Genomic DNA, 24,588 nt, shown 5'->3' with positions numbered 1-24,588 from the left:
GGCAGTAGCACGAGCAGTGATGTCGGTGGGCAGGGGACAGCGGCCGGGGGACAGCGGGCTGTGGGGACTGCAGGTAGTGGGGACAGTGGGTAGGGGCTGCAGCAGCAGGCAGCAGGGACAGCAGACAGGGGCAGCGGGGATGGTGGGCAGGGGACAGTGGCGGGGGGACGGCGGGCAGGGGCAGGGGCAGTGGCAGGAGCAGTGAGGACGGCGGGCAGGGGCAGCGGCAGGGGCTGCGGGGACGGCAGGCAGGGGACAGCAGGCAGTGAGGACAGCAGGTAGCAGGGACAGCAGGTAGCGGGGACAATGGGTAGGGCAGCAGCAGGGCAGCGGAGACAGTGGGTAGTGGCAGCGGCAGCAGGCAGCGGGGACAGCAGGCAGGGGCAGTGGGGACGGCGGGCAGGGGCAGCGGCAGGAGCAGTGAGGACGGCGGGCAGGGTACAGCGGCCAGGGGACAGCGGGGGCCCCCTAGCGGCGGGTCGCGGCGGCGCCGAGCAGCGCCCACGGGCCCGGGGAGCGCCGCGCCACAGGCACAGCGGTACCGGCGCTCGGGGTGACGCTGCAGTAACGGGGTGCTCAGACGGCGAAGCGTGAGGCGCTCAGGAGGGTTTTGAAGCAAGTCTGTAGCTCTTGAAATTGCGGCCAAACTTTAAACGTAATTAGGGTGCAATCTCAGCTCTGAACAACTGTTTACTTAATTAAAACAGAACTGAAGTCATTATTGTGGGAGGAAGCAGGCTTCCTCTGCCTCTGCTCTTAAATACACCGTCAGAAAGTCCGCAGATGTACGAGTTGCTTTCGTATGAAACCTGAGAGTGCCTCTAGAAATTACTTTTGCTGTAGAGGGGAAATAAGTTCTAATACTTTTAGTCAGTCCTCTTGTGCAAAATTTGGGGTGACAGAGGCAAATACAAATTCCTGCACCGTCTCCAGTGCTCCCCCGTACCTGCAGTGGCTATTTCATTTTCTTAGGTTATAAACCGAGGGACCAATCTGAAGGAAACACAGGACAAAATAATTAGTGGATGTAAACTCACATGGCTTCATTTGGGTCAGCACGAACACAGTGAAATAAGCCTGGCCGAGGTCTGTAGTGCAGAACAGCAGCGACAGCATTTCTCCCATAGTAACAGGTGCTGTTTCCTTCCCCCCATCACATATAGAGGGATGTATAATGTAATAGCTGTCGGGAGCATCTGTCCGTTACTTATGCAAGTCAATCCTACATTGTGCTTTAGGGTGTAAAGTGATCTCTGCAGAAAATCCATCCCTACAGGCACCACTATCGCGGAGTAAGAAGTATTATGGCCGATTTATTTTTTTAATCCAATGAAGCTTAAGTATTAGCTACTCATTTCTTAGGAAGGAATAGGAAACCGACTGCCTTACAGAACTAACTCATAGATGGCGAAAGGAAGATGGATTCATACAATTTTAAATACGTCATTTAAACATGTGGCATGACTTGCAGAGACATATTCAGATAACGCAAGGACATGTATGAAATTTAAGCTTTGTCAACAGGGAGAGTTAGGCACCTCTGCAGACCAATTCAGGTGGTGCAGGCAAGACAGTAAACATGGATGTGTCGATAACCAGTCAGTGAGAAACACCAGGACCAAAGACTTAGTAGAACCTGTTTCTTGCTTATGGTCTTGTCTCAGTTCATGCAGAAATCAAGAGTTACGCAGCATCTTAAGGAGCCCAGTAGATGCTAGCTGACTAGTTTCATTACTGATTTTCCCACTTGCTTTCTGGGTGACTTTAGGGGAAAAAGATGACCATTTCATGCCCCAGTTTTCCTGTGTGCAATAAAAGGATATTTGCATTTCACATTCCCTTTAAAGTGGTCTGAAAGAGAGATTAGACATCCTACACTCGACAACAAGAAGAGTTATTATTGTTTGATGTGTCTTGAAATGAGTGTGGCAAGATATGGCTCTGACATTATTGGCCTTTAGATGCAGTATTAAAAAGCATCAAAATCAATATGTCTTGCCTGCAAATGCTACTCACAAAAGCAGGTAAATCTGAACAATTGGAGGGAAAGCAGATTGGCAGAGGGAAGCAGTCCTTGCTCAACCAGCACATTGCAGTACATTATTCTTGGCTCTGGCTCCAGCTATTTTCAACAGCACTAAACATTCATTAGATTAAATCAAATGAACCACATTCTTTAAAAATAGCCAGAGCCTTGTTGTGCCAGTTGGAAAAAACAACAACTTTATTGAGTACTAAAACAGATCAAATAAATCAAAAATAAATAAATAAATACAGTCATATTCCCTCCTGGCGCAAGGGAGCACAACTGCAAGGAGAGGTTTTTGGCTCCTCGGTTCAGCACAGTGGTAGGTAAAAAAAGAACATTCTCAACTAGCTAAAACAAACACAAGAAATATAGACAGTCCAGCACAAACTCCATGCTGGACTGCAACATAGGCATATGTTCACCAAATGTTAGAGTATCTCATTCCTGATCCCTCTGCTGCAGACGTCAGCACAGGGTGGGTTTATGGCAACTCAGTAGAGTTGCCATGATCAAACAGCAGCCTGGCCCACCAGCTCTACTGTAAAGCCTCAAAGGCCACGGCCAGACCTGTCTGCTCTCTGCGATGGACCTCATCTTTATGTACTGCACAACCCACCTCTCCCAAACATCCAAAGTGCCCTACTGACACCAGCCTAACTTTCTTTCCTAATTTTCCTAATTTACAACCTTTTTTTTTTTTCTTTCTCTGCATCCTACGAAGAACGAAGAGCCCACCAAAAAAAAAAAAAAAAGGAAACTTATCCCCAAAAATGTCTTTAAAAGATCATCAAATAAGCAGCACGAGGTGGATGGCTGTAGAGTGGACTGTGGAATGAGATACATGTGCTTGCTTTGTTGTGATTCTGTCTGTTTCGAAGGAACTTTGAGCTGCCCCCCAAATACTCATGTAGGTATAATCTAGGAGAATTTCATCCACTCTTCGGAGCAGAACAGACCTGCAGAACATGTCCCCCTTCAACTTCCAGCCTAACTTTGCCTCTCAGATATCTCAGAACAGATTCCTACATTGTCCAGTTCCTCTGGTTTCCTGGGCACAGGACCAATTCCACTATATATATGGCTTCTTGCTAAGCAGTAACCAGCAGCTGAAAGTGAGTTGCTTAAGAAAACAGTTAGAGGCTGGTGTACAGTCCTGCCTTCCTCTAAGACATCAGCACAGGTTCACCTGCCCCTGGACTGGCTCTACCGCTTCAGCAAGGCTTTGCGTGAGCAGAGAGGATTTGCCTGACCCCCCAGCGGTACCACCAGACGAGTTATGCTCAGATGAGGCTGCAGCAAAGAGCCTCCCCTCACAAACCAGCTGAACGTAAGACGTCCAGTGAGTGAAGCCATGTACCACATTGTGTTTGCTGGAGAGCTACACTGGACGGTAGACACATCCTGAATACCGGTCAGAATAAAAAACCCAACCCTTCAGCAGAAAACAGTGAAATAAAAATTGAAAGCAGGTTTTGTGTTCCTTTCCTGAAGCACTTATCTCCATTAGAGCAGAGACATATCTTTGGGAGTTATTGCAGTACCCAATGATGGAAGACGCAAAGCATTAAAGTGCTGCCTTTTGGACATGTCTTGGCTCCTGTCTTACTGTGTTGGGCCTCAGCAGGGAAATCATGAGCCTATCTCAGCCCATCATGGTCTGCTTTGCAAGACAAGCAGGAGCCTCACCCACTTGTGCGTGACAAAGGTGAGTTGTTTTTAGCAACTACAGGCTAATAGTGTAACACATGGATTCCCCACTTGCCAGTCTCGACTGCTTGCTGTTGTTCTATTTGGATGGTACAAACCACAGCTAATTTTCTCTTTAAATGGAATTTCTCCTCCTTAGAGTAAGTTGTCACCTATTTTGGGCTTTTTTGGTGTGGTTTTTTTTTGTTGTTGTTGTTTGTTTTTTGTTTTTTGTTTTGTTTGGTTTGGTTTTTTAATGCAAGAGTATTCAGTCTATTCCCCTGAGATGTTTTGCAGAAAATTGCAAGTTCTGTTCATTACCCATCTCCTGCCCAGTATTCAACACATTTATGGTTCAAGGCAAGCTGAAAGACAAAATAAAAAACTGGCACACACCATTTGCTAGTTAGAGAGAATATTTCTCTGTTTGGCCACTCTGGAGGAATTGGGATATTTAATATTAAAATAAAATTTAATGTCAATATTGTAAACGTTTTTATTTATTTGGGCCAAATTATTGCATTAACTGTATTTTCCACTTCTCTTTTTTTCTAGGGTAAAAAGAATGCAGAGAAGTTCTTACCAGGCAATGTTTAGGATGGCAAAGCTTTCTGATTTACAATACCAGATCTAAGACAAGCATAAAAAAATCTGTAAAGCTGTTATTGAAGCTTATGGCAGGTATAAATAACAAGGGCACATAACAGGCAGCCTGCTGTGTGCAGAATTGGGGGAAAAAAGGTTTTAAAGCTATTTTTATCAGCTGGTGTAATGACTGGCTAGAAAACAACCCTTTTGCTTTTATCAGTATGAAGCACCTCTGCCTGCTTTTGTTCTTTAGTGTTCACATACTAGCAATAATGGCATTTTTAGGATGATAACTCTCTGGCAGGCAGGAGTTCTGCTGATAACCTGTACAGAAATGTTGCTCCTGGGAACGTCAGTGAGACATTGCTAGTCTAGAACCAAATGCTCTAGAAATCCCCCTTCTGCCTGGTACCATCAGACATTGCCAAAAGCTGGACTTCTACACATTGGCATTTCCAGTCACCGCGAGACAGAAAAACCTGTTGTCTTTCTGTGATTGGGACAAGTACATGATGTCATGAAGTATTTTTTAATTCCTATGTTCAGCCAATCTCTTGGTATGTAACATTACATGATAGTTCCATGAGCACTTTGAGTTGTTGAGAGCCAACAGCCCTGCCAAAACCCTTTGTTGCCTTTTCTGTCTCTCCCAGGTGCCTGCTCCTTCCTGCCACTTCCCCTGTGCCAACAGAAACGTTTGTGCAGCCTCACATTGAATCTGATCTGCAAATGGATCCAGGTTAAAATTAACCTATGGTGGAAAAAAAAGTTAATTCTAGCCCAGATTGGTTCCTTGATCTGCCTTGGTTCTCCTGTCATTATTGTCCAGATTTTACTGCAAAAACCTGAAGGTATATGACTTGCATCACCTGTACTGCTGTACTATCTCCTGGTCTTGTTGGTCCCATGGCTAGGGTAGATCCCATGCTCGGGTAGGATCCCACGATCTACCCATGAGGTAGATCCCAGCTGCTCAGGTAGGCACAGGACACATAACTGATACTCAAAAAGGTTCAGCCTCCCCGTGTGAGACAAGATGGGTACTTCCATCTGGCTGACTATCTTTTGCTCAGCAGAGAAGCACCAGCCCCCAGTGCTGCTGCAATCAGTCCTGTCTCTGTTGTGCCTGCATGGCCCGTAGCATGTTTTCTGATGGTAATCAGCAAGCTGATGGGGAGTGGGATGTGCATTTTTGCATCTTTATGTGCAGAAGGACACATTTTCAAAATAAGGAAAGGCTGCAGCAGGCTGACCACTGCAGAATGTGTATAGCTCCCAGGTGAAGGCTAGGTACAAAGCAGTTGTCCTGTTGAGTAGCACTGTGTATGCACAGCACAACTACAGCAGATTTGTCTGAACAGGTGTGCAATGGCCATGAATACAACTGGCGTATAAAGCCTGAACTACCTTCCCCTGCCACCCATGCACAAAACTTTCATTTTACTAAGCTTTTGCATGAGTTAGAATGGCTTCCCTTTGCAGCAAGAGCACCCCGATTCCCCCACACTGCATGGAACTTAATTTGACTTTTGCAGGCAGTGGAAGGAAAAATGTTCTTATTTCACTGAGTAAGAGTCCTGGCAGAGTTAAAGATTTCCATGTCCCTGCCTAGTCTAGAAAACTGAAAAATGCCCGTGAAATATGAACACTGGGTGCTGCTAGTTAACTTGTAATCTTCTTGGCTTGCAAAAGCAATGAGCAATAAAAAAATGTACTTTGGCATCAGGCAGTTTAATGTTATTGGTGAGAAACCTGGAACCTTAGGTTCACTTCATGAAAACAGGAGTCACCAACACATGAACTGTAAATTGTCTTCCTTAAAAGAAGTAGTCAGGGCTGCTTTATTGCCTGAAGCGCTGGACAGTGTATTACCATTGTTTCTGTTGGAAGGCACACCTTTAGAGAGATTGGAGGCCCTTCCAATGTTTACCGCAATCTGCAAGCAATTATCTCTCTTTATTTTTACGCTGTGTAAAATTTAATTTGTGTTTTGCAAACTTTAGAAAGAAAAAAAAATTACTTATTTTACTGCATGACAGTTCTGCAGAATCAATAATTATTCAGTGCATTTAGGAACAATACAGGATACATATGTAAACCAGCATCTTTTAATAAATACCCAAGAACGAGAATGGGTTAACTTCAAAATAAAAAAGGAAACTGTTATTCAGCTTTTCTGAACTGTGAGAGACTTATTTAAATGGATTTAAGAAAAATATAGTCAAATATGGACTCTGCCTTAAAGAAAAGCAAAATACAATTCTGAAGTTAAAGGCAACATTTGTAAGAAGAGATAATACCTTTGTGAGACCAGTTAATATGAATGGAAAAAAATACACTGGCATTTATGTAAATAACCTCCTGCCCTAGACTTCTAGACAATCACAGTGGCAATAACATTAACTCTACTTTCTAGAATTTGGGATTAGTCTGAACTAAGCAAAGATGACATTGGTTCAGGCTCTTTTGCAAAATGTGTAACCTGGGAATAACTGCTCTGACAAAATGCTTGCGTAAATGACAGGAAAATCAAGCTTCTTGTGTCAGGATCGATATATCAAATCTGTGCAGTGTGCTGAAGCAGATACATAGAAACATAATTTCAATTACTTGCAATACATTATTTAATACACATGTGCTCTGCATTGCAGTTTGCCTATCTCCGGCTCAGACTGGTCAGGGAAATGGGATTTTTAGCAGACGTAGTTTACTTCAAAACGCACTTATAAAATATTTGTTTAAGATTAGCAATGGAAGGACCAACCCAGCAATGTACAGGCCTTGCAGGGTGCAAATACTGCATTTAGGATTAGTCCCTTTAACTGTCTGGAAGCTGAAAGAGTGACGAGGCAACATTTTTGGGAAGCAAAAATCATCAATCATTAGTATTTGCATTACTGCAATTCTTGCAAGTACCAGTTATAGGTTCAACCTTTGTGATGATGCTATTAAAGAAGTACGTCCACAGTTTGACATTAAGTTAGTAGGGATGTCAAGTATGAGCCCAGAACCAGCAGTTTATTTTTCCTTCATGCTTAAACTTTAAACATTTCAGGGAAAAGGATCAGGCAGTAAGTTACAGCATACTGAGCAAAGCAGAAAACCATGAGGAACGTAATGAATGGTGGCTCACTGAAGCTGGTTACACAGCAAAAAGCCTAGGCAAACAACCCAGATCCCACTCTTCCCCCTGCAGTCCCAGATGGATTAGGGTCCGATGTCCATCTGCGAATTTGCTAAATTTAGTCTGGCCTCAGAGGAAACACAAGACGCAAGCCATCCACATGGTCCCGTTGCTCCTCCAGCGTGACCTTCCTGTTAGCTCGATGGGCCAAGCGCTACAGAACAACTCCCCCCTTCCCACCACGCTACATGTATTTCAAGACACACGACTAAATACAGAGGAAATAGATTTTACTCAAGGAGCTATTTTTATACTGTTCCTCCAGGCTGCTTTTTTTTCACTAGTGGGGCAGAGGCGTGGGGATGTTATGGCTGCTGGCTTCAGGTCAGAGCTAGTATGAAAACTCACGGTACAAACAGAGCTCTCCATTCCGCCTGCTTGCTCTGGTGTCTGCAATGCACTGAAGCACCACAGTTCCAAGGAGGAACAGAAACAGAAGGCATCTATAAGGTTCCTACGCAGTTAATAAAAGGAAACAGGCATCACAGACCATTTTCAGTAGGTGCCTCCCCTGGGTGATTGTGCGAAGTGCCTTGGACAATACTTGACCTGGTCTCTTGAACCTCAGTACCGCAGCAGGAGCCCGAGTCCCTCCTCTGTACAACCACCATTGCTCAGGCTCAGTAAGCATGTTTTGTGGAGTCCCTTCAAAGTCCCCTCTCTGCTCTGACCCTGCTAACCCAAGGGAAGGTTTGTGAAAGGACATGTGCTGGGATCACTGGGAGAGCTGAGGACTCGGCAGGACAGGCCTTCCCTGGCTTAGGGTCCTTTGTATGGAAAATGGCTCTGGTCTTTCCCAGGCTATACGAGATGCTGCACAGTTCACATTACTCCAGGAAACTATCTCACATAATGGATTAAAAGTACAGTATTTACTCAGTGGAATTGTGTGGAACTTTGGTCTTTGGCCTTTGCGATGTCCCAACAGTTGAGAGATCAATATGTGAGCAATAAAATTTAAGACTCCTTTTCTAGCATGTCATTGAAGCCAAGCTGGGAAAAAAAGGACCAGTGCAATCATTTGTCCAGGTATGCGCAGCTGAAGTACTGTCAGACTGTCCCTTCTCAGATGGCTCACTTGGCCAGGAGAAGGCTGTGGCCACCCACCTACCCACTGCCTAAGCAGCTAGGTCCTGCCAGCAGGGACGGGCTGACACCTCCCCTTTGTCTGAGTGAGCTGCAGCCAAGAAGCGAGGTTCTTGCTTCTCTGCAGGACAGGGAAAGGGGGTGCTCTGTGCAGGGCAGGGAAAGGGGTGCTCTGGGGTTCTCAACACCTGCACTGAAGGGCACAACCCTGTCCCATTGCACATAGCCCTGAATAACTGGGTTGGCTTAACCCGTCCCTGGAAAGGACGGGCTGGCCCTAAGAAAGAAGGCTGAGAAGGCAGGCAGGAAAGCCAGGAGGGCAAGGAGAATTTATGACCCTGGTCTTCCACAGAAGCTGTGGAAGGAAACGCGGTCCTGAGCCTGTCGCAGGGAGGGACTCTGCATTACAGTTTTTTTTCCTGTGGGGAAGCATGAAAATGCCTTCTAACAATGCTTTACAAGCAAACCTCAGTAGGATGTGAAAGTCTTAGAGAAACATCAAAGAGCGGGGAGAATGCATGACTATGTCTCAGCGACTCAATTCTCCTTCTCTGCCTCATTTTAAAATGCTTACCCATGTCTGCCTGAATGATACTCTCAGTGCCTCAGACAGACAGAAATAAGGCAAGTGAAGAGAGGGAACAGGTCCAGAGAGGCCATAAGAGAAAGCCTTTTTAGAGCTGTGATCCCTCTCCCCACACCCTCAGTACCACTGTTGAGTTTCCCCCAGTTTCCCTGCCAGACCAGCTGCTGAATCCTTCAGCGTTCTTGATGAGCTCAGCTGGCCACAGCATTTTAAATCCCTTTCCCATACACTTCTTTTTTTTCCCCTTCTTTTTTTCTTTTTCAGTGTGAAAAAGAGTATGGACACTGTACAGTGAAATTTGGTGTTAAGCTGACAGGGTGCTAGGTGGATGAAGTTTTACCCCGTTAGAAGGGGAAACAAAGGCAAAGTAAACAAGAAAATTTGCAGGCCTTCTGTCTTTTAAACAAAGACTCCTGTGTTTAAAATAATAAAAATCCACTGTACAAAAGCAAAGCAACTTCCCCCAGAATAGCCTTTCCTGTTTTATCAAAGCATTCATCAAAAGTGTACTTCTCCACAAAAATAAAGTTCCAGGTAGATCACTGGAGGCCTTTTGCTTTGATTAGATAACGAAGCAGCTGAAGCAATAAGTATAATTGACTTTACTGGTACCTGATATATCCTAAAGAAGTCCACGTGGCTGAATCTAGCTTTAAATATCTAGTGATGCCATACCAAAAATAAGAAAAAAATAATGAAATAGAAATATCATGTCAGAGAAATATGGTTATTCACAAGCCATTAGAACATGGCTCCAACAGCCTGCAGGCAACCTGCATCCATGACTTGCAGCTGCTGCAACTTACTGTGGAGGACAAGCCGTTGCCACGCCTGGCCAGGCTGTGCCTAGCTTACTGAGTTACTCAGGTGGTGTTTGGACTGATGCCGCCTCTAGGGTTTGACTACGCAAGGATTTGTTGGTATAGTTTTTTCTTCTTGATGTACTGATGTACCCAACAGGTAAAATCCCTGGAAGAACTACAGTCATAGTGATATGAATACCCTTACACAGGTATGGCTCATCCCTTCAGGCTTAGCTTGGCCTACCTCTTAGAAACACTGAAAATCAGATCTCATCACCCATGTTGCCAACTGTTGCTAATTTTTTGTTCATTTTTTACTATTTTGGAGATAGCGGAGTCCAGGAGACCGTCTAAGCATAGACAACACCAAGGATGGACACTTTCTGGGTATCAAGTTCTTCCACAGGGTGACTATGAAGTAGGAGAAAGCAGAGAGGTCTGGGATCCCAGCATTAGGTAGGGGAACAAGGCATCACGACCTCTCCAGCGCCAGGGCAGACATTGCCCACTGAAGCAGAAAGGAATGATACGGTGGGGAGAAGCTGTGAAGGGCCATGAAAGTGAAGACAAACAGCCATTGTTTGATGAGAGAGAGGAGGGAGACACAGTGGAGAAAAAAACCCCAACACACGGGAAAGTGTGACCTGATGGAAATAGCAAAGTGGTTTCGAGTTCTTTCATCTTTCTATTCCCTTTCCTTTCACAACTGCATGGAGCCACACTTGCACACTGAGGCAGAGCAGCAGTCCCAAGCTGGGCCCCAGCAGCCCTTGGTGGCAGCCCACAGAGAGCTGCTGTGTTACACCACACTGTTCAGCCAACTTGTTTCCAGCTGCTCTATCATAATTGAAAAGGAGTGAAAACGCAGCAAAAACTTTCCTCATGTGATTTTTCTACGTAAGCCATGTCCTGAACTTGTAACAAGGATGCCATGAGGCACTAAATGCTAGCAGGAGGGGTCCACATGACCTCTCTTGAAAGACAGCCTATACTATGAAATTTTGACTCTGAACATCCTTGTCAGAACAGTATTAGGAGAGGTGAGCATTTTGTTTTTTTATTTAAATACTGCATATTTATATTGACAATAGGAGCCTGAACATTGTTTGCTTAACAGAAACCCCATGACCTGTTTATGTGCCAGTTAAATCAACTATGTTACTTAATGAAATGTTTCCTTTAGTTCAGAGCCTTACAAACATCTTAATCGACTGCTCTTAATTAAGACTTTCAAAAACAAACCCAACTTCTCAGCCTCTACAAGGGCAACTGAAGGTTTAATGCAGTGCACTAAAATTTCTGAATTGTCCTCACGTAGCTCCCCTGGGACATCAGGAATCATTACCACTGAACGTGTTTCGCAACACAGATTGTTTAAAACGCAACAGAGAAAGTGCATGAGCCAATGCAGATCGCAATTTAATACTCAGCGGGAAGAGGGACACAATAAAAGCAATGTAGACTCTTTTCCCCCACTAAAATCCAAGATGTTCTTAAAAAACAGAGAGGTGGGAAGAAACAATTATGCTTTTCCCTACACAGATCACTCTTCTGAGATCAAGAACTGGAGGAAGGAGACTTCCAGCCCCAACAAGAGCTGGATTAGCTTCACCAGCTTTGCAACTAATCCATTAAATGATCTGCTCTTTCCTACAAGGAGTGGTCACAAAACCACAAGTCTCAGTGTGATCTCTTTTGCATTGATACCCCTCTTCTTCTCACTAGCCTCATGAAATCCTTATTCTGCTTCCCTCTTTCACAGTCCAGCCTGCCAGCGCACCTACCAGCCACAGTTTCTCTCCGGCTGTAGGATCAGGTAGGCAACCTCCTAAACGCACAAGCTGTTACCTGAGCAGCACCAAAACCCCTGTCCCTCCTGCCCAGAGTCTGGTGCGCTCTCAGCTGAGGCACCAGGGCAAACGTAACACATCTGCTAAGTGCAGGCGAGATGCTCACCCTGCTAACGTGCACCTTGTGAGACCTGTTTCCTCTTCGGTTGGAAAAGACCCAACTATTTCTCAGTTTGCTCTGTTACAAGGACCCACTGCTGCCACCAAAGCCCTGCTGTTAAGTGGCTATCTGCCTGCACAGCAAGATGTTTGCATAGCATCTTAAGAAAATATATTTCTCTTCTCCTCCAGAGGTATGTACCGGACACAAGTATTCTGTGGGTAGGATCTGGTTTGGGGCCCTGAACGGGATCCCTTCCCATACCACCAGTCCAAAACAAGTGCCATAAAACCCTATTTATTTTTTTTTAAAACACTTTTTTTTTTCTTTGGTGATGGAGGTTGCTTAAAATTACTGGAAGAACTAGCTTTTGTTACTCTTTGAATTGCACTGCAACTTTGATGTTACAAGAAAAATGCTGGGTGAGGGGTGATAAGACAAGAGTTTTAAGATCAAGAGTTCATCTAAATATTTCATGGGCCAAATTCAAATTTGGAATCACTCAGTCAAAGCTAACAGGCTGACAGCAGGAATATGCTTGTCGCAGTGTGCTTAATGAATGTTGGCTAGGTCATTGAGTTGTTTTCCACCCACGTGGATTTCTTTCTTAATTTGAAATGTATAGCTTAATACCTTTGAGCTCAATTATATGGTAAAGACGGGAATAAAAGTCACAGTTTTCCTGTAATTAGCCATGTGGGATAGTTCAAACAGTTTCATTCCTAGTGTCACAGGTCTTTCTTTTTCCTGCCTAGGAATGCTAGCCAGAAAAAAAATCCCACAAATTCTCGAGGTACAGTAACAGGGACTGCAGAGTTCCTTTCACTCATTCATCTGTAAATCACTTGCAAAAGGTGAATCCCAGAAACCTGTTTGCCTTTTTACAGAGGGCAATTGCAAACACTGTCAGATCGTCAGAGAGGAACGGCAGGCAGGACTATACTTTGGCTCTGAGCTGTAGTCAAGCAATGAAAAAAACAAATGTGTATCCTCCAAAGGAACATAGCCAGCTGTCAGACGGAAGGCTGGGAGACCAGTCCTTCAAGTCTCTGCACTTATACCAATGAACAAGAGAAATCTGTAAAGATATTTCATTACAAAAGGTAGGAAGTGCTCTCTTCCAGATTTATTCTCTTACACCCAGACCATGTTTTCCCTTTTGCAATATTTTATGTTGATTCATTACCTATTTCCAAACGAATAGTGTAAAAAAGTGAGGATAAGCCAGAGGACATGTTCAGTTGTGAAGTTTGGTTTTGCATTTCCAGTGTATTTCTGTGAGGCTGTTTAAAAAGGCTTATTTTTTTGTTTGATGAGGACTTGCATTGGTGCTCTACAAAATGTTCTGGTGATCTCACCAAATCTTTCAATCCTTCATCTGTTCAGGTGTTTTCTGACATGTTACTTTCCTTACTCTTTTATTTTAAGGATGGTTGGTAGCTTCTGTGAGCCACATGATTTCCATTTGTAGTCCATCGTACCTTATAATAGGACAAAACACAGTAATTTGCCCTTTCCCACTAAGTGGATGTAACTGTTTTAATACTTGTCAAAACTCTGCATGTTTCTATCATAGACAGCAAATTCTATTATTAGAAATGTTAAGTTTTGAGTATAGATACTTTCTGTTCTCAAAATTACAGGGCTTGTAAAAGCAAAGATTTATGTATCTTGGTAATTGCAAGCAAAATTCAGCTATTAACCTGCTCTTCTGCACTGTGTGTGTTTATATACTTGAAACAGGCAGGGGACACCATTTGATGCTGATACAAGACGTGCCAGCCTTTGTTCGGGGTTGTAGTAAAAGACCAGAAATTTTGGAAGCCTGGACCAAGGGGTTCTGAGTCCAAACCATGCCTAACGCTACTGGAAGTAGAGGACACGAATCTGAATAGTCAGAAGCCATTTATCATGCTAATCCTTCCAGCACCTCATGAGACAAGCAGGCTCTTCCAGTGGCTACTGGATCTTCCCTTTAAACTTTTAACTTACCCCTCTCTCTTTATTCCCAGCATCTGTTCTTTCAGTTTAAACAATTTCCTGTTTTCTTAATAGAGGGAGAACTGATTAGACACAGAACCTATTTGCTGTACTCTGGCCAAAACTGTGGATTGGGTGGTTATTTTTATTATTTCTAGCAGCACTTCTGGAGATCCCATTAATACTGAGGCTCCCTGCTACAGCTTTGGTATGTGCAGGAAGAAAACTGAGGCCGAGGGGGAAAGAGATATAAGGAAATAAAGGCCATGAATAAATACATGGCTGGAGCCAGCTAGCCCCAGACTCACTCTGCACCTGCTTGGAGATGATGGGACAAGAGCCAGCTCCAACCTGGAAGCGGTCGCAGTATGCTACGTGAGATAACCTGCCCCGCAGGCAGTGAAGGCATGCTAGCACAGGCTTGGAGCTGTGCTGACACAGCCTGGTGGCTCCCAGGCATCAGTTAGCTCTGGTCCACCAGCCAAAGCCTGGCACTGTGCCCTTCGTGCCATACTGTGGTGCAATTGTGCCCTGAAGCTCATGCAATCACGCCAGAGTCCCCACGCCCCCGGCCAGCACTCAACCCCTGCCCCACCTCACCTCTACCCTCCTTGGGATTTTCTGCCTCCCTTTCCACAGCTTATTCCTGTAATTTTTATTTTTGTTTAATTTAAGGAAAAGCTCTACAACTTAGTGCACTCAAATGAAGCTTGAATGGTGTCTCACAGTGTCCTTCGGCAGAGGACCCAAGTCCAGCTGCTGAACCATGCACCCAGCAGACACTTCTCTGCTTCCTGTGAGTCATGCCAGGCAGTGACTGCTCTTACGTAGACCAGGCTGATTTTCAGGTTTAACTTTCTGTTTATTCACAGATTTAGTTTGCCTGTAAGCAACTGCAGTGCTTCTCAGAAGAGAGCTGAGGACCAGGACAGGCTCCTGTGGCAGCAGAAGCAGGGAAGGGCCCCAGGCATGTGGCAGGGAGGAAACGCGGCAGCGGGTCTAAGAAACGCATGAGTTTGGAGTTTGCACAGCAGACAGAGTGGACAGCCAACGCTGAATACCTCCTCCCTCTCACAAAGCAGGGCAAGGGGAAGCACCTAAGGGAATGAGACCTGCTGAGGGGATCATATCTTAGAGGAAAAGCTGAGCTCTCCTTCCCCAGGTTTGGATCAGAGAGCTCTTTAAGGGACACTGACTGCGGACCCTGGCTGGACCGCGCTGCTCTGTCCCAAGGGTGCGCCCCGCGCCCAGCCTCCCCAGCAGGAGTGCAGGCAGGGAGAGAGGACGCACTACAGTCCGGTTTCAGTGCTTTTTCTCAAAACAAACAAAACCACCAAGCTTAACTTACTCAAACAAGAAGGGATCGACTTCTATTTCCCTTAATGCAGAGGGGGGAAAAAAAATTTAAAAAGCCAGTTCACGTTGTGGGCTTGAAGTCGAAAGTGAGATAACAGGAGCCTTTCCTCCCTGGAACCTACTTGCATTGTGCATGGCCAAAAGAGGGGGCACAGCCAAAAGGAGTTTGCTCTGGCCATGCTGAACTGAACTGGTTCTGGACTATCGGTCTGGAGCGTCTCCTATGCTTGGTTGCGTGGATGCTATGTGCAGGACACACATTGCTCAGAACAGAACACCAACTAAATAGGCCACAGACACCACAGACACGAACAAGATTTTACCCTTCATTGTGGGTGAAGCCCACGCTCTCAGGATAATACTATGGTTGTGTTTTGTTGCACACTAGTTGTAAATGATTCTTTCCCCATTGTACTGTGCCATTACGCACAATGTCTCCAGTTCATGAGTCAATAGAGTGTACCAGTACACACTGGTGGCTTCTTTGCAATAATAGACAGGCAGCAACGATACACCAAAAGACCATGCACTAGTGTGCACTGTGGCACTCATTAAATAACATATCCATGATTTGGGGCATCCTGGGTGTATATACAACATGACTTTCCCTCCTTCTAGGCTTTTAGGCACTGAAAACTGTCCCTTCATTGTTTAAAAGTCTTCTTTTTATCCAGGCTCTGAGAGACAATAATGACTGTCACACAGCAAAAGACGCACACATACAAACATTGATTCATGGAAATGGAGTTAGGCTAGTGCTGTGCCCATTCACAGAGATCCGGTAACAAAACTCACTAATGACTAAAGAGCCTTTTACCCATGCCGACTGCAAGAGCTACCCAAGCAGCTTCGCACTTACATGATACAAAAGGGGAAATCCGAAACAGTCTTAAACCTGCCGGACGGTTGCCTACCTTTTCCTGAAGGGAAGAAGCAATCCATCTCCACGCTGCTGCGGGAATGGGAGATGCAGAGCGCGCTGCTGGGGACCAGACCCTCCTGAGGCGGGCTCCGCTCCGTGGTCCGGACCAAACACCAGCCTGGCCTTTCGCTCGGCCTCTCCAGCAGCTCTACTGTCTGCCCCACCTGAATGCTCAGCTCGCTGCTGTGGCTGGCTGTGAAGTCCTGGAGCACCACAGTTAGTTCGCACCCTCCAGACAACTGCCCAGGTTCAACAGGAAAAAAAAAACAACCAAAAAACAAACAACAAGAACAGAAGTTAGAGAGGGTAGGATGAAGGCAATCATCTTTGCATCATATTTACACTGGCAAGGACAGGACTTGTATGCCTCAGAAGCCAAGTTAATAATTTCTTTTGTCAAAGTTCAGCACATTGTGGCCCTGGTTTCCTTTACCTTATTGATTTTGCTGGGCTGAAATGAGAAGTCACAGCCACCCACCCAGTAACATTTTGAATGCTAGCTGTGAGTGTCCAACAGAAACCTTGCTTTTTTTCTTGCTTAAGTTTCTGGGGTGACTTTGTAGACTGGTTGCCTTGGTGCTATGCCTCGTGGCAGGACAAATTCCAGCTCACCCCTCCACAGCATGAGTTAGACACATTCCCATGTGCCACCAGAGCAGTGAGGAAACAGCTACATTTTTTTTTTTTTTTTTCAAGACAAGAAACATGCCCTCATCTTCCCCAGCTGGCTCTAGGGACCCCTTGGGATAGTCAGGAATCCTGACGGTGAGGATCAGAAAAGCTCCTCCCATGCTCTTTGATGGAAAACAGAGGTGTAAATATATAAACGTAGAGTGATTGATTATATGCTGACTTCCAGGATTTGTATCTAAGTATAAATGTATCGTCTTACTTCCGTACTGAGCACTGGCAACCTGCTGCTTTCCTTCAGCCTCACACCCTGCTGCTCTCGATGAACAATACTGCTCTTTGTTTAATCACATTCTCTATATAACCAGAGACCGGATATGTAAGTACTTGTGTATGTAGCAGAACAAACCAGAAGAAGTGATTGCACAAGCAGCAGAGCTAACGAAGCTTGGTTTTTTACAGATTTGGGTCTCAGAGTTGGATTCTTGGGTGTCTGAAAATGTGCAAGAACAATTCTAAGTTTTTCTGGTGTGAGGAATCTTAATGCTTCTCTACAATGTGGATTTCTTGCTGTCTGCCTGTCATTAGGGGCCCTGCTTTGGGTCTTTCTCCTCTGCCTGCTGCCTGCTTTCCTGAAGCTTGCAGCAATCTTTGAGGTCCTTATTCCGGTGTCAAATTTGATATAAATTAGTTCCCTGATTCAAAAGTTATTAAGATGAAAGTAGTAAACAAGCTGATTCAAAACAGTATAATACCATAAACCTTATTTTCTTAGGATATGAAGCTAAACCCAAGCATATTATATAATATTTTTAAAGGAGCAACTTGTAAATCCAACTGAATTGGGAGAAATCTTGTAAGATGTTGAGTATCTCTGTGAAATCAGTGAAAACTGGGATCTGCTTATCAGTTTGAACGGGGGAGCCCCTGAGGAGCCACACTCTACAGACGTCACTCTTCAGCTGGTACAATCTCAACATCTCTTATCTTAGCCCAAGACAGCCCATCTCCTCACTCAGTGGCATAGGGGTTTGTGTGTCCAACACAGATGTAAAAGAAATCCCATTCACAGGGGTGATATTTACAATTACAGAAAGGGATCAGTGGACAAGGACTGGTTCTCACCTGTCCTGTGTCTCTGCCGTAGACGAAATGCTAGATTTGGGGAAGAAGAAGGAAATAATTCTCTGAAAGATTATTTGTAAATAAATAGAATAAACAAACAAAATAAACCACGGCAGCTGTTTGAAGCCATTCAGACAAAAGCTGGCATTAATCCGGGCAGAAAGAGCTCAGTGGGTTGATGAAAGCACACGAGAGATCTCTTTAGCACCTAGCTATGCAGTTTACCAGCAAACCCACCATTCATCACGCCGACATAATCTTCCCGTAACTAGAGTACAAACATTCATAGGTACGGTAAGAATAAGATATTGTTATAATATTTGCCGAGGTTTCTTTGCTATGGAATAATTTGAGGAGTAGAATATCCTTCTGATCCAATATGGTATCTGATCTGGTTTGGTATGAGATATTTAAGACACAAGAAAAAAATAATACTACTTCTTGGTAAATAACACTTACCAAATGTGATGAATTTCACCTAATTCTTCCACTACTCCTTCCTAAGTAAAGTTATATGCCCCAAATTATTCTACCTGTGCTATATACTCTGAAAATAATAAAATCTCTCATTCTTTTACGGGGAAACGCGAACAAATACCCTGCTGTAACTATTCCTGTCTCAGATTCATTTAAAGCCTCTACATGCCCTGCACTCGAGTACCAACCACTAGGTGTCCGTGTTTGCCATCACACAGCAAACTAATTTGCTACAAAGAATTAACTCTAAACTTGTCTTTAGAGTGCTTACCTAAGTATGACGTGCACTGTCTGGGCACGAAGAAGCTGGTTCAGCCAGGATCCCAGCACCCACCACTTCCAATGATACGGGCAGAGGAAGCTCCAGAATATTAAAAAAATTTCTTCAGATGGTTTGGGTTGATTTTTGAAAATTAAATAGCGTTCATTGCTTAAGCAGGAAAGGTGAAACAGCCCTGAAATATTTCCAGGGGAAAAGGCCTGGTGAGGACAGCACTTGGGGAAGTTTGGGACTAACAAGGCACTTCCCAGGGAGCATCAGCCTAGGAAGTGCTGCCCTAAACCTAGCCTGAAATCAGCGTCACAGGTCTTTGTCAATCCCTTCTCAGATAACTAAACATCTGTGATACAAACAGATGCTTCAATTACAGCGACACCTGTAAACATTATCCTAGAGGAGACAGGTGTGCTCCATAACCCTCAGGTACCATCTAGCCCTGAGCTCCTGTTCTCTCTGATTCATTAAAAATAACCATTTAATATAATGAGAACAGGAAGTAATCACCCCCTCGAGGAGCTGCTCAGCACCTGGTGTGACCACACTCTTCCTCAGCAGGGGAGCTATTCATCCCCCCTGCCCCGGCTTTAGAAGCCTACCTTTGATGTGTGAGGGAGGGAGCTAACCTCCCTTGGCTTCCTGGAAGTCATATGAATTTATATCACCTGCTCCTCAAACATTCTCAGAATGGAAACATGGATCAGGGCTTCCCCACACTCCAACCCACCAGCTGGGGTCAGTGCTAAAATAACACATTTTATGGGAGGGAAAGACCCCCTCTTTGGCAGGAGGAATTAGGCACGTTCCTTTTTACAGGTGCAGGTGATAGGCATGAGCAGTAAGCTCAGACAGGAGCCCGCAGATCATTTTCAGGTGCCATCCACAAGGAACAGAAAAGGAGCTCCTTCCTTTTGCCCAAGGACTTCCAAGTATTTATCATGCGGGATCTGTGTCTTACATATCATCACACCACAAAGAACATTTATTTACCAAATTAAGCCACAGCAAAGTCATCTCTCTAGAAAGATTATATTATACATACACAATTTGTAAGCCACTGAGGAATAATGCAAATACATCTGATTCCCGATGGCAGAAATCCTTTCACCTATGAAGTGATCCCTCAAGCTATTAGGTACTTAATTTGTTTTTAGAGAATCATTTTCCCATCTCAGAGAAGTATATCATGCTTCTCTCTACGTTGGAGCATGCAAATTGGAACACAGATGGGGGCTGCTGGTTTCTCACGCATACTGTGTTTTGTTTCGAAAGAGGAAGAAAATAGAGAATGGCTTTAAGGTTGAACTTCACAGGTAAATGGCTTCATATTTTAACATGTAATGTTCACTTTTATTATTCCTGTGATAAAAAACACCATTGCAGCCACTGACTGGATATATTTAAAACCCAGACAGCAGTCTAATCTGTGTATGGCACAGTAAGATCGATGAGAGACAATAAAACAAAAATAACAATGCAACATGCCTTTGCAGAGTACAAGGCATAACTGAAAGACCTGACAGAGGGACAAATCTAATGAATTACACAGCAATGAATAGCCTTAACATGAGGAAGAAAAGGAAAGGGTAGAAGCAAATAGCAAAATGTAATGAGGAAGCAGGAGGGCCTCAAGCAGTCTGGAGTGAACATGCTCTATGTCCTGAGAGAAGCTAGCAGGAGCCCAGCCTGTCTCCATGGTGCCTGCCACCAGCAAACCATCTCCCATCCTCTGCATTTACTTGTTCCTGGGCTAGGAAGCATCACTCCGCATTCAGTATCTGAGTGGTTTTGACCAGGATGTTCTAAACCAGATCCAATCTAAGCTGGAATGGAGCCCTGCCCTATGTCATCAGTGCAGACAGGGACCCAACCATGCAGCCATTGAAAACTCCCCTCTCTACCACAGGACACTGCTCACAAACCTCTGAGCATCGATGAGAGCGGTTTATGTCAGCTGCTGACTCTGGTGAATGAGTTTTGTCATGACTCACACAAGGCTTTGTGCTTCTGGGAACACCAAACTGAGTGCCCATCAGCCGCAGGAAGGTGAAGGGCGAGCAACCAAAATGACCCCAGGCATGGTCACATCCTGCTGCAGGGGCATCCAGGCTGCTCCAAGCACAGGAGCCAGCGCAGCTCCAGGGACCAGCAGGTACTAGTTCGTGCAGGATTACCATGTGATGGTCTTTTCTGAATAACAGTATGTGTGCATGTCCACTGCTGCATCTGTTTAGTTTGCAGCCACAAAGCAGCAGCCAGAGGAAGCAAGGCTGAACACTAGAGACACATTTATCATTATATTGCAGATAGAAAACACCTATCAGGTCACAGGCTGCCCTTCCTTCCCTCTAAAACAGATCTTAAGTAGTACTAAATCCACTCCAGTTGAAAAGAAAGTGGGAATGAATATCGCTCTAACAGGATGCACAAGGATTTGGGAGATGGGTGTCTGAAGGAGGACTCCTTGGGCACTTCTTAAATGGGTAAGTAAATGGTTGTTCCTGCAACTTGCAATGGATCTCACACTGTTTCTAAAACATGACCCCAAGATCTGAGAGGCAGTGAACTGGTAATAGTGATACTGTGGTGGTTGTATCCGCGTGAGTGAATAACGTAGCAGCAAATGTAGCAGCATTTCAATTGTCTGTTTCTACAAGGGTGCAAAATACTGGTGTGCTTGGTCTTCCCTCCTGTGGCACTGTGCCATAACAAAGGTTTTAGTTCTTTCATAATTAAGGTCTTTAGAGCTTTAGAGCTTGTTAGAGGCTTGTGAATGACGTCGTGGTCTGTGACATGTGAAAGCACATAACAGTGACAACTTGGCTACCTGTTCTGTCAGGGAGCTACCTTTGATGCTCATGGGAGTCCCTGTGAGCTGGACCACAGCCAGGGTTTTGATGCTGCTGTCTCCTTCCAGCCAGCCCTGTGACAGAAGCTGCATGTACCCGGGCGGTTCCTTTGGCTCAGTGCTGTATTTGAATGCCGGGGCTGGATGCTGAGGAATGAATACAGCTCAGGCAATCTCACTGCCAGTCACTGACACTCACTGCCAAATGAAGTACACAGATCAGTTATACCTTGGGCTCCTCGTTTCCAAATATGCTTATAGTTTGATCAGATCCTTCTTGCAACTGTTACTTCAGGAGAATAAATGTCATTGTATTATACCTACCTATATCTCCCCTTTGCATCAACTCCTTTTGAGTATCACACTGCCTGAAAACACAATAAACTGAAGCTGCCACACCTTTGCCAAAGCCTACAGATTGTCATTTGTCTGGCCTAAGGTCTTGCGACTGCCAAAGATGCTCTGTCAGTACACAGCACATGACTATCCTTTCATGCAATATTAAGCTATTTAAAAATAGATTATAATGTAAAGAACCACGCCTAGCCCAACTCACTATACTGAATAATCCAGCGTACTCTTTTATTAAAATTACTGTATAATTTGTTCATATTTATCTCCTTTTTCTGCTCCTAAAATTCTTCAGTTTCCCCTTCAGTATAGTTTTCAATCACATTCAGAAGCAGAACCAGCAGTGCACAGCATCTGCAGATGTAGGTAAAAACTGATACATTTCAGGTAGGTAAGAAGTTGTTTAATCTGCAGTACAAATCGCAAGCCAACATCTGCTTTGCAGCCAAAGAATCAGCAATGGAGAATGAACCTATCAGGGTCAGAAGAGTTGCTCAGAGTATTTAACTATTTTGAAATATGCCAACATTGCTGTAGAAATCCACACTAGCTGGTTATTTACGTATATTCAACAGGACGCAGAGCTCTGCTAGTTTAAACAAAGCATTCTGTGTGGTGCAGCACTGTGTCCTAATATAAATTGCTAGTTTTCTGTTGCTCTTAGGCTTTTTGCCCATCTGGTTTTGGATGACAGCCAGTTTTGGGTAGAAATGTTTAGTCACCATAAACAGCCTATTTCAAGAGGGTTAGAGCAGCAGTGGGAGCAAGAATGGGATTTGCATTCCTATCAAGAGGTTTTTAAAAAGTAAATAAAACCACTTAGATGTTGGTTCTGTGCATTGCAATAGAACCAGGAACTGTCACTCTAGGTGGGGACAGGCATGAGAAATCTTACTCCCCATGGAGTTCTTTGCAAAGACTTATGTAATTTTGTAGAGATTTTCTTTTTACTGGGAGGTTAGAGAGAGGTATCAAATTCAGAAGAAGCCTTTGAGGAATTTCAGTACTAGAGAATTGCTTTCGTTTTCTTTGTAACAGGCTTTGTTTGGAGTGCAAGTACCGAGTGACCCATGTTCCTCCCTCTTAAGCCTCTGCAGCAATAAAGGATGTTGAGCTAGAGATCTGGCATTCCTGGTGAAGTTTGTAGCATCAGTACAGAGGTGTTTCTATGGGGACAGACTGTATATCAGGAACAATGAGCTGAACCAGGAATAACCTGTTATGGTCAGCAGAATTGCTCCAGACTGCGTTCAGAATCAGGAATTCAGTGGAGAATACCTGCCGTACCTCTGAGTCTTGCTTAGTCCTCAGGGCCCCCCTACCCATCTGCCATTAAGATGCAGCTGTTGCTTTCCACTCTTCCTGTTTTGTCTGACCAGAGAGGATCACTGCTTGAGCTCCACTGGAAGGTGTCTATATTTAAGCAATAAGTCAAACACATGGCTAGGATAATGGTAACAGCCTGTAGCCCAAATATATCATCTTTGCTCTTCTCAGCAAGCAGATAAGAGAGGCATCTGGATGTGCAGCATTCCATAAATCAAGACACAGCAAGTTATTCCACAGCAGGAAGAAGACACAGAGATGGCACATGAGACGTATAAATATGCTAACGGAAAGGAAATCTGTTGTTATGGTCTCAAAAGGCACATACCTTTCCTGTCCAGCATCTCTTGCTGGAGTCCCTACTAGATGACCATATCCTGACTGTGCTGCATTTCTGGACTCTGCCATATGCTGACATCTGCAGAACAGCTTGAATGGAGCTGTCTGAATTATTTCTGGAGCCTTTTGTCCAGAAAATAAGACTAAGTTGACCCAAATTAAGCAGCACATCCAACTCTAAAAAAATGCTTTTGAAGATAAAGATTACCAGACTCAGTTTGTTTCACCCAACAAACTGAACCAGGGCACCAGTCTGTGTTTGATCCTATAGACTGAAAGTTTTCTCATGGCATTTGGCTCAGAGAGCTGGTACCCAAATTCCACTCCTTTCCCTTCCCTGGACAAGCACAAAATAGAGCAGATATCATCTGTGTTTCTTCAGTGACACAGAGCCAGCATGACTGGCTCCAAAACCCTTTGTTGCCAGCGTCACAGAAAGTGAGAAAGGCAGACAGCTGAAACCCTCCAAGGTAAACCCCCACCTCCTGTCTTTCACAGCCACAAGATGTTCTAAACTCACCCAGGGTTAATAAAAGCACAAGAATAGACAAATCAGGGAGTACTAACTAGTTGCTTTCACACGTCCAGCACAGTCTGAGCAAAGCAGACAATCTTGACCTGGGACATTGAGGGTTTCAGTCAACAGACATTCATCAGACATCAACTCCCAAGACACTGCTAGCAAGTACACAAAATCTGATTGTGTATTCTGGCCAGGAACTTTGTGAAACATCTCCAGGTACAAACAGCACAGGCAAAGTGTGCACAGTAAAAGGTCTACACAGCTGATGAGTTTAAAATAGAAACCTGGCTGCCTGCATCACATACCTGGTACCGCTGCAGAAGAAGAATTCAAATCCAACAGGAGCTTTAGAAAGACAAGAGACAAGCACATAAGCCCTTGCAAAGGGTGGGCAATGTGTACATCTGTCTTTGTCTAACCAGGGTGTTCTGCCCTGGCCAGTGTTCCCAGCTGAGTATTTTCCCCGCTATTTGCTTGTCAGCAGAGAACCTATACCTTCCCTGATATCAACATCAAGGAATA

General features: G+C 44.5%; 1 protein-coding gene across 8 annotated transcripts in view; it reads right to left on the bottom strand.

Annotated features, from left to right (window-relative positions):
- KALRN (kalirin RhoGEF kinase) overlaps positions 1-24,588 on the bottom strand; it is a 528,324-nt gene that overhangs the window by 84,770 nt on the left and 418,966 nt on the right. For 7 of the 8 annotated variants that reach the window (XR_008733430.1, XR_008733429.1, XM_055717657.1 and 4 more), the window contains exons 34-35: positions 17,926-17,955; positions 16,163-16,409 (exon numbers count right to left, since the gene is read on the bottom strand). Coding sequence is in view for 6 of the 8 variants with exons in the window: in XM_055717657.1 (XP_055573632.1) it covers positions 16,163-16,409; positions 17,926-17,955 (277 nt within the window). In the remaining 2 variants the exon portion in view is untranslated. The remainder of the gene's footprint in view (positions 1-16,162; positions 16,410-17,925; positions 17,956-24,588) is intronic. The other variant, XM_055717654.1, reaches the window with a different exon arrangement.

The sequence above is a fragment of the Falco cherrug genome, chromosome 8 (assembly GCF_023634085.1).
Source record: "Falco cherrug isolate bFalChe1 chromosome 8, bFalChe1.pri, whole genome shotgun sequence".
Taxonomy (NCBI): Eukaryota; Metazoa; Chordata; class Aves; order Falconiformes; family Falconidae; genus Falco; species Falco cherrug.
Note: the sequence above shows the minus strand (reverse complement) of the source record. Positions and strands in the feature narration are given on the sequence as shown.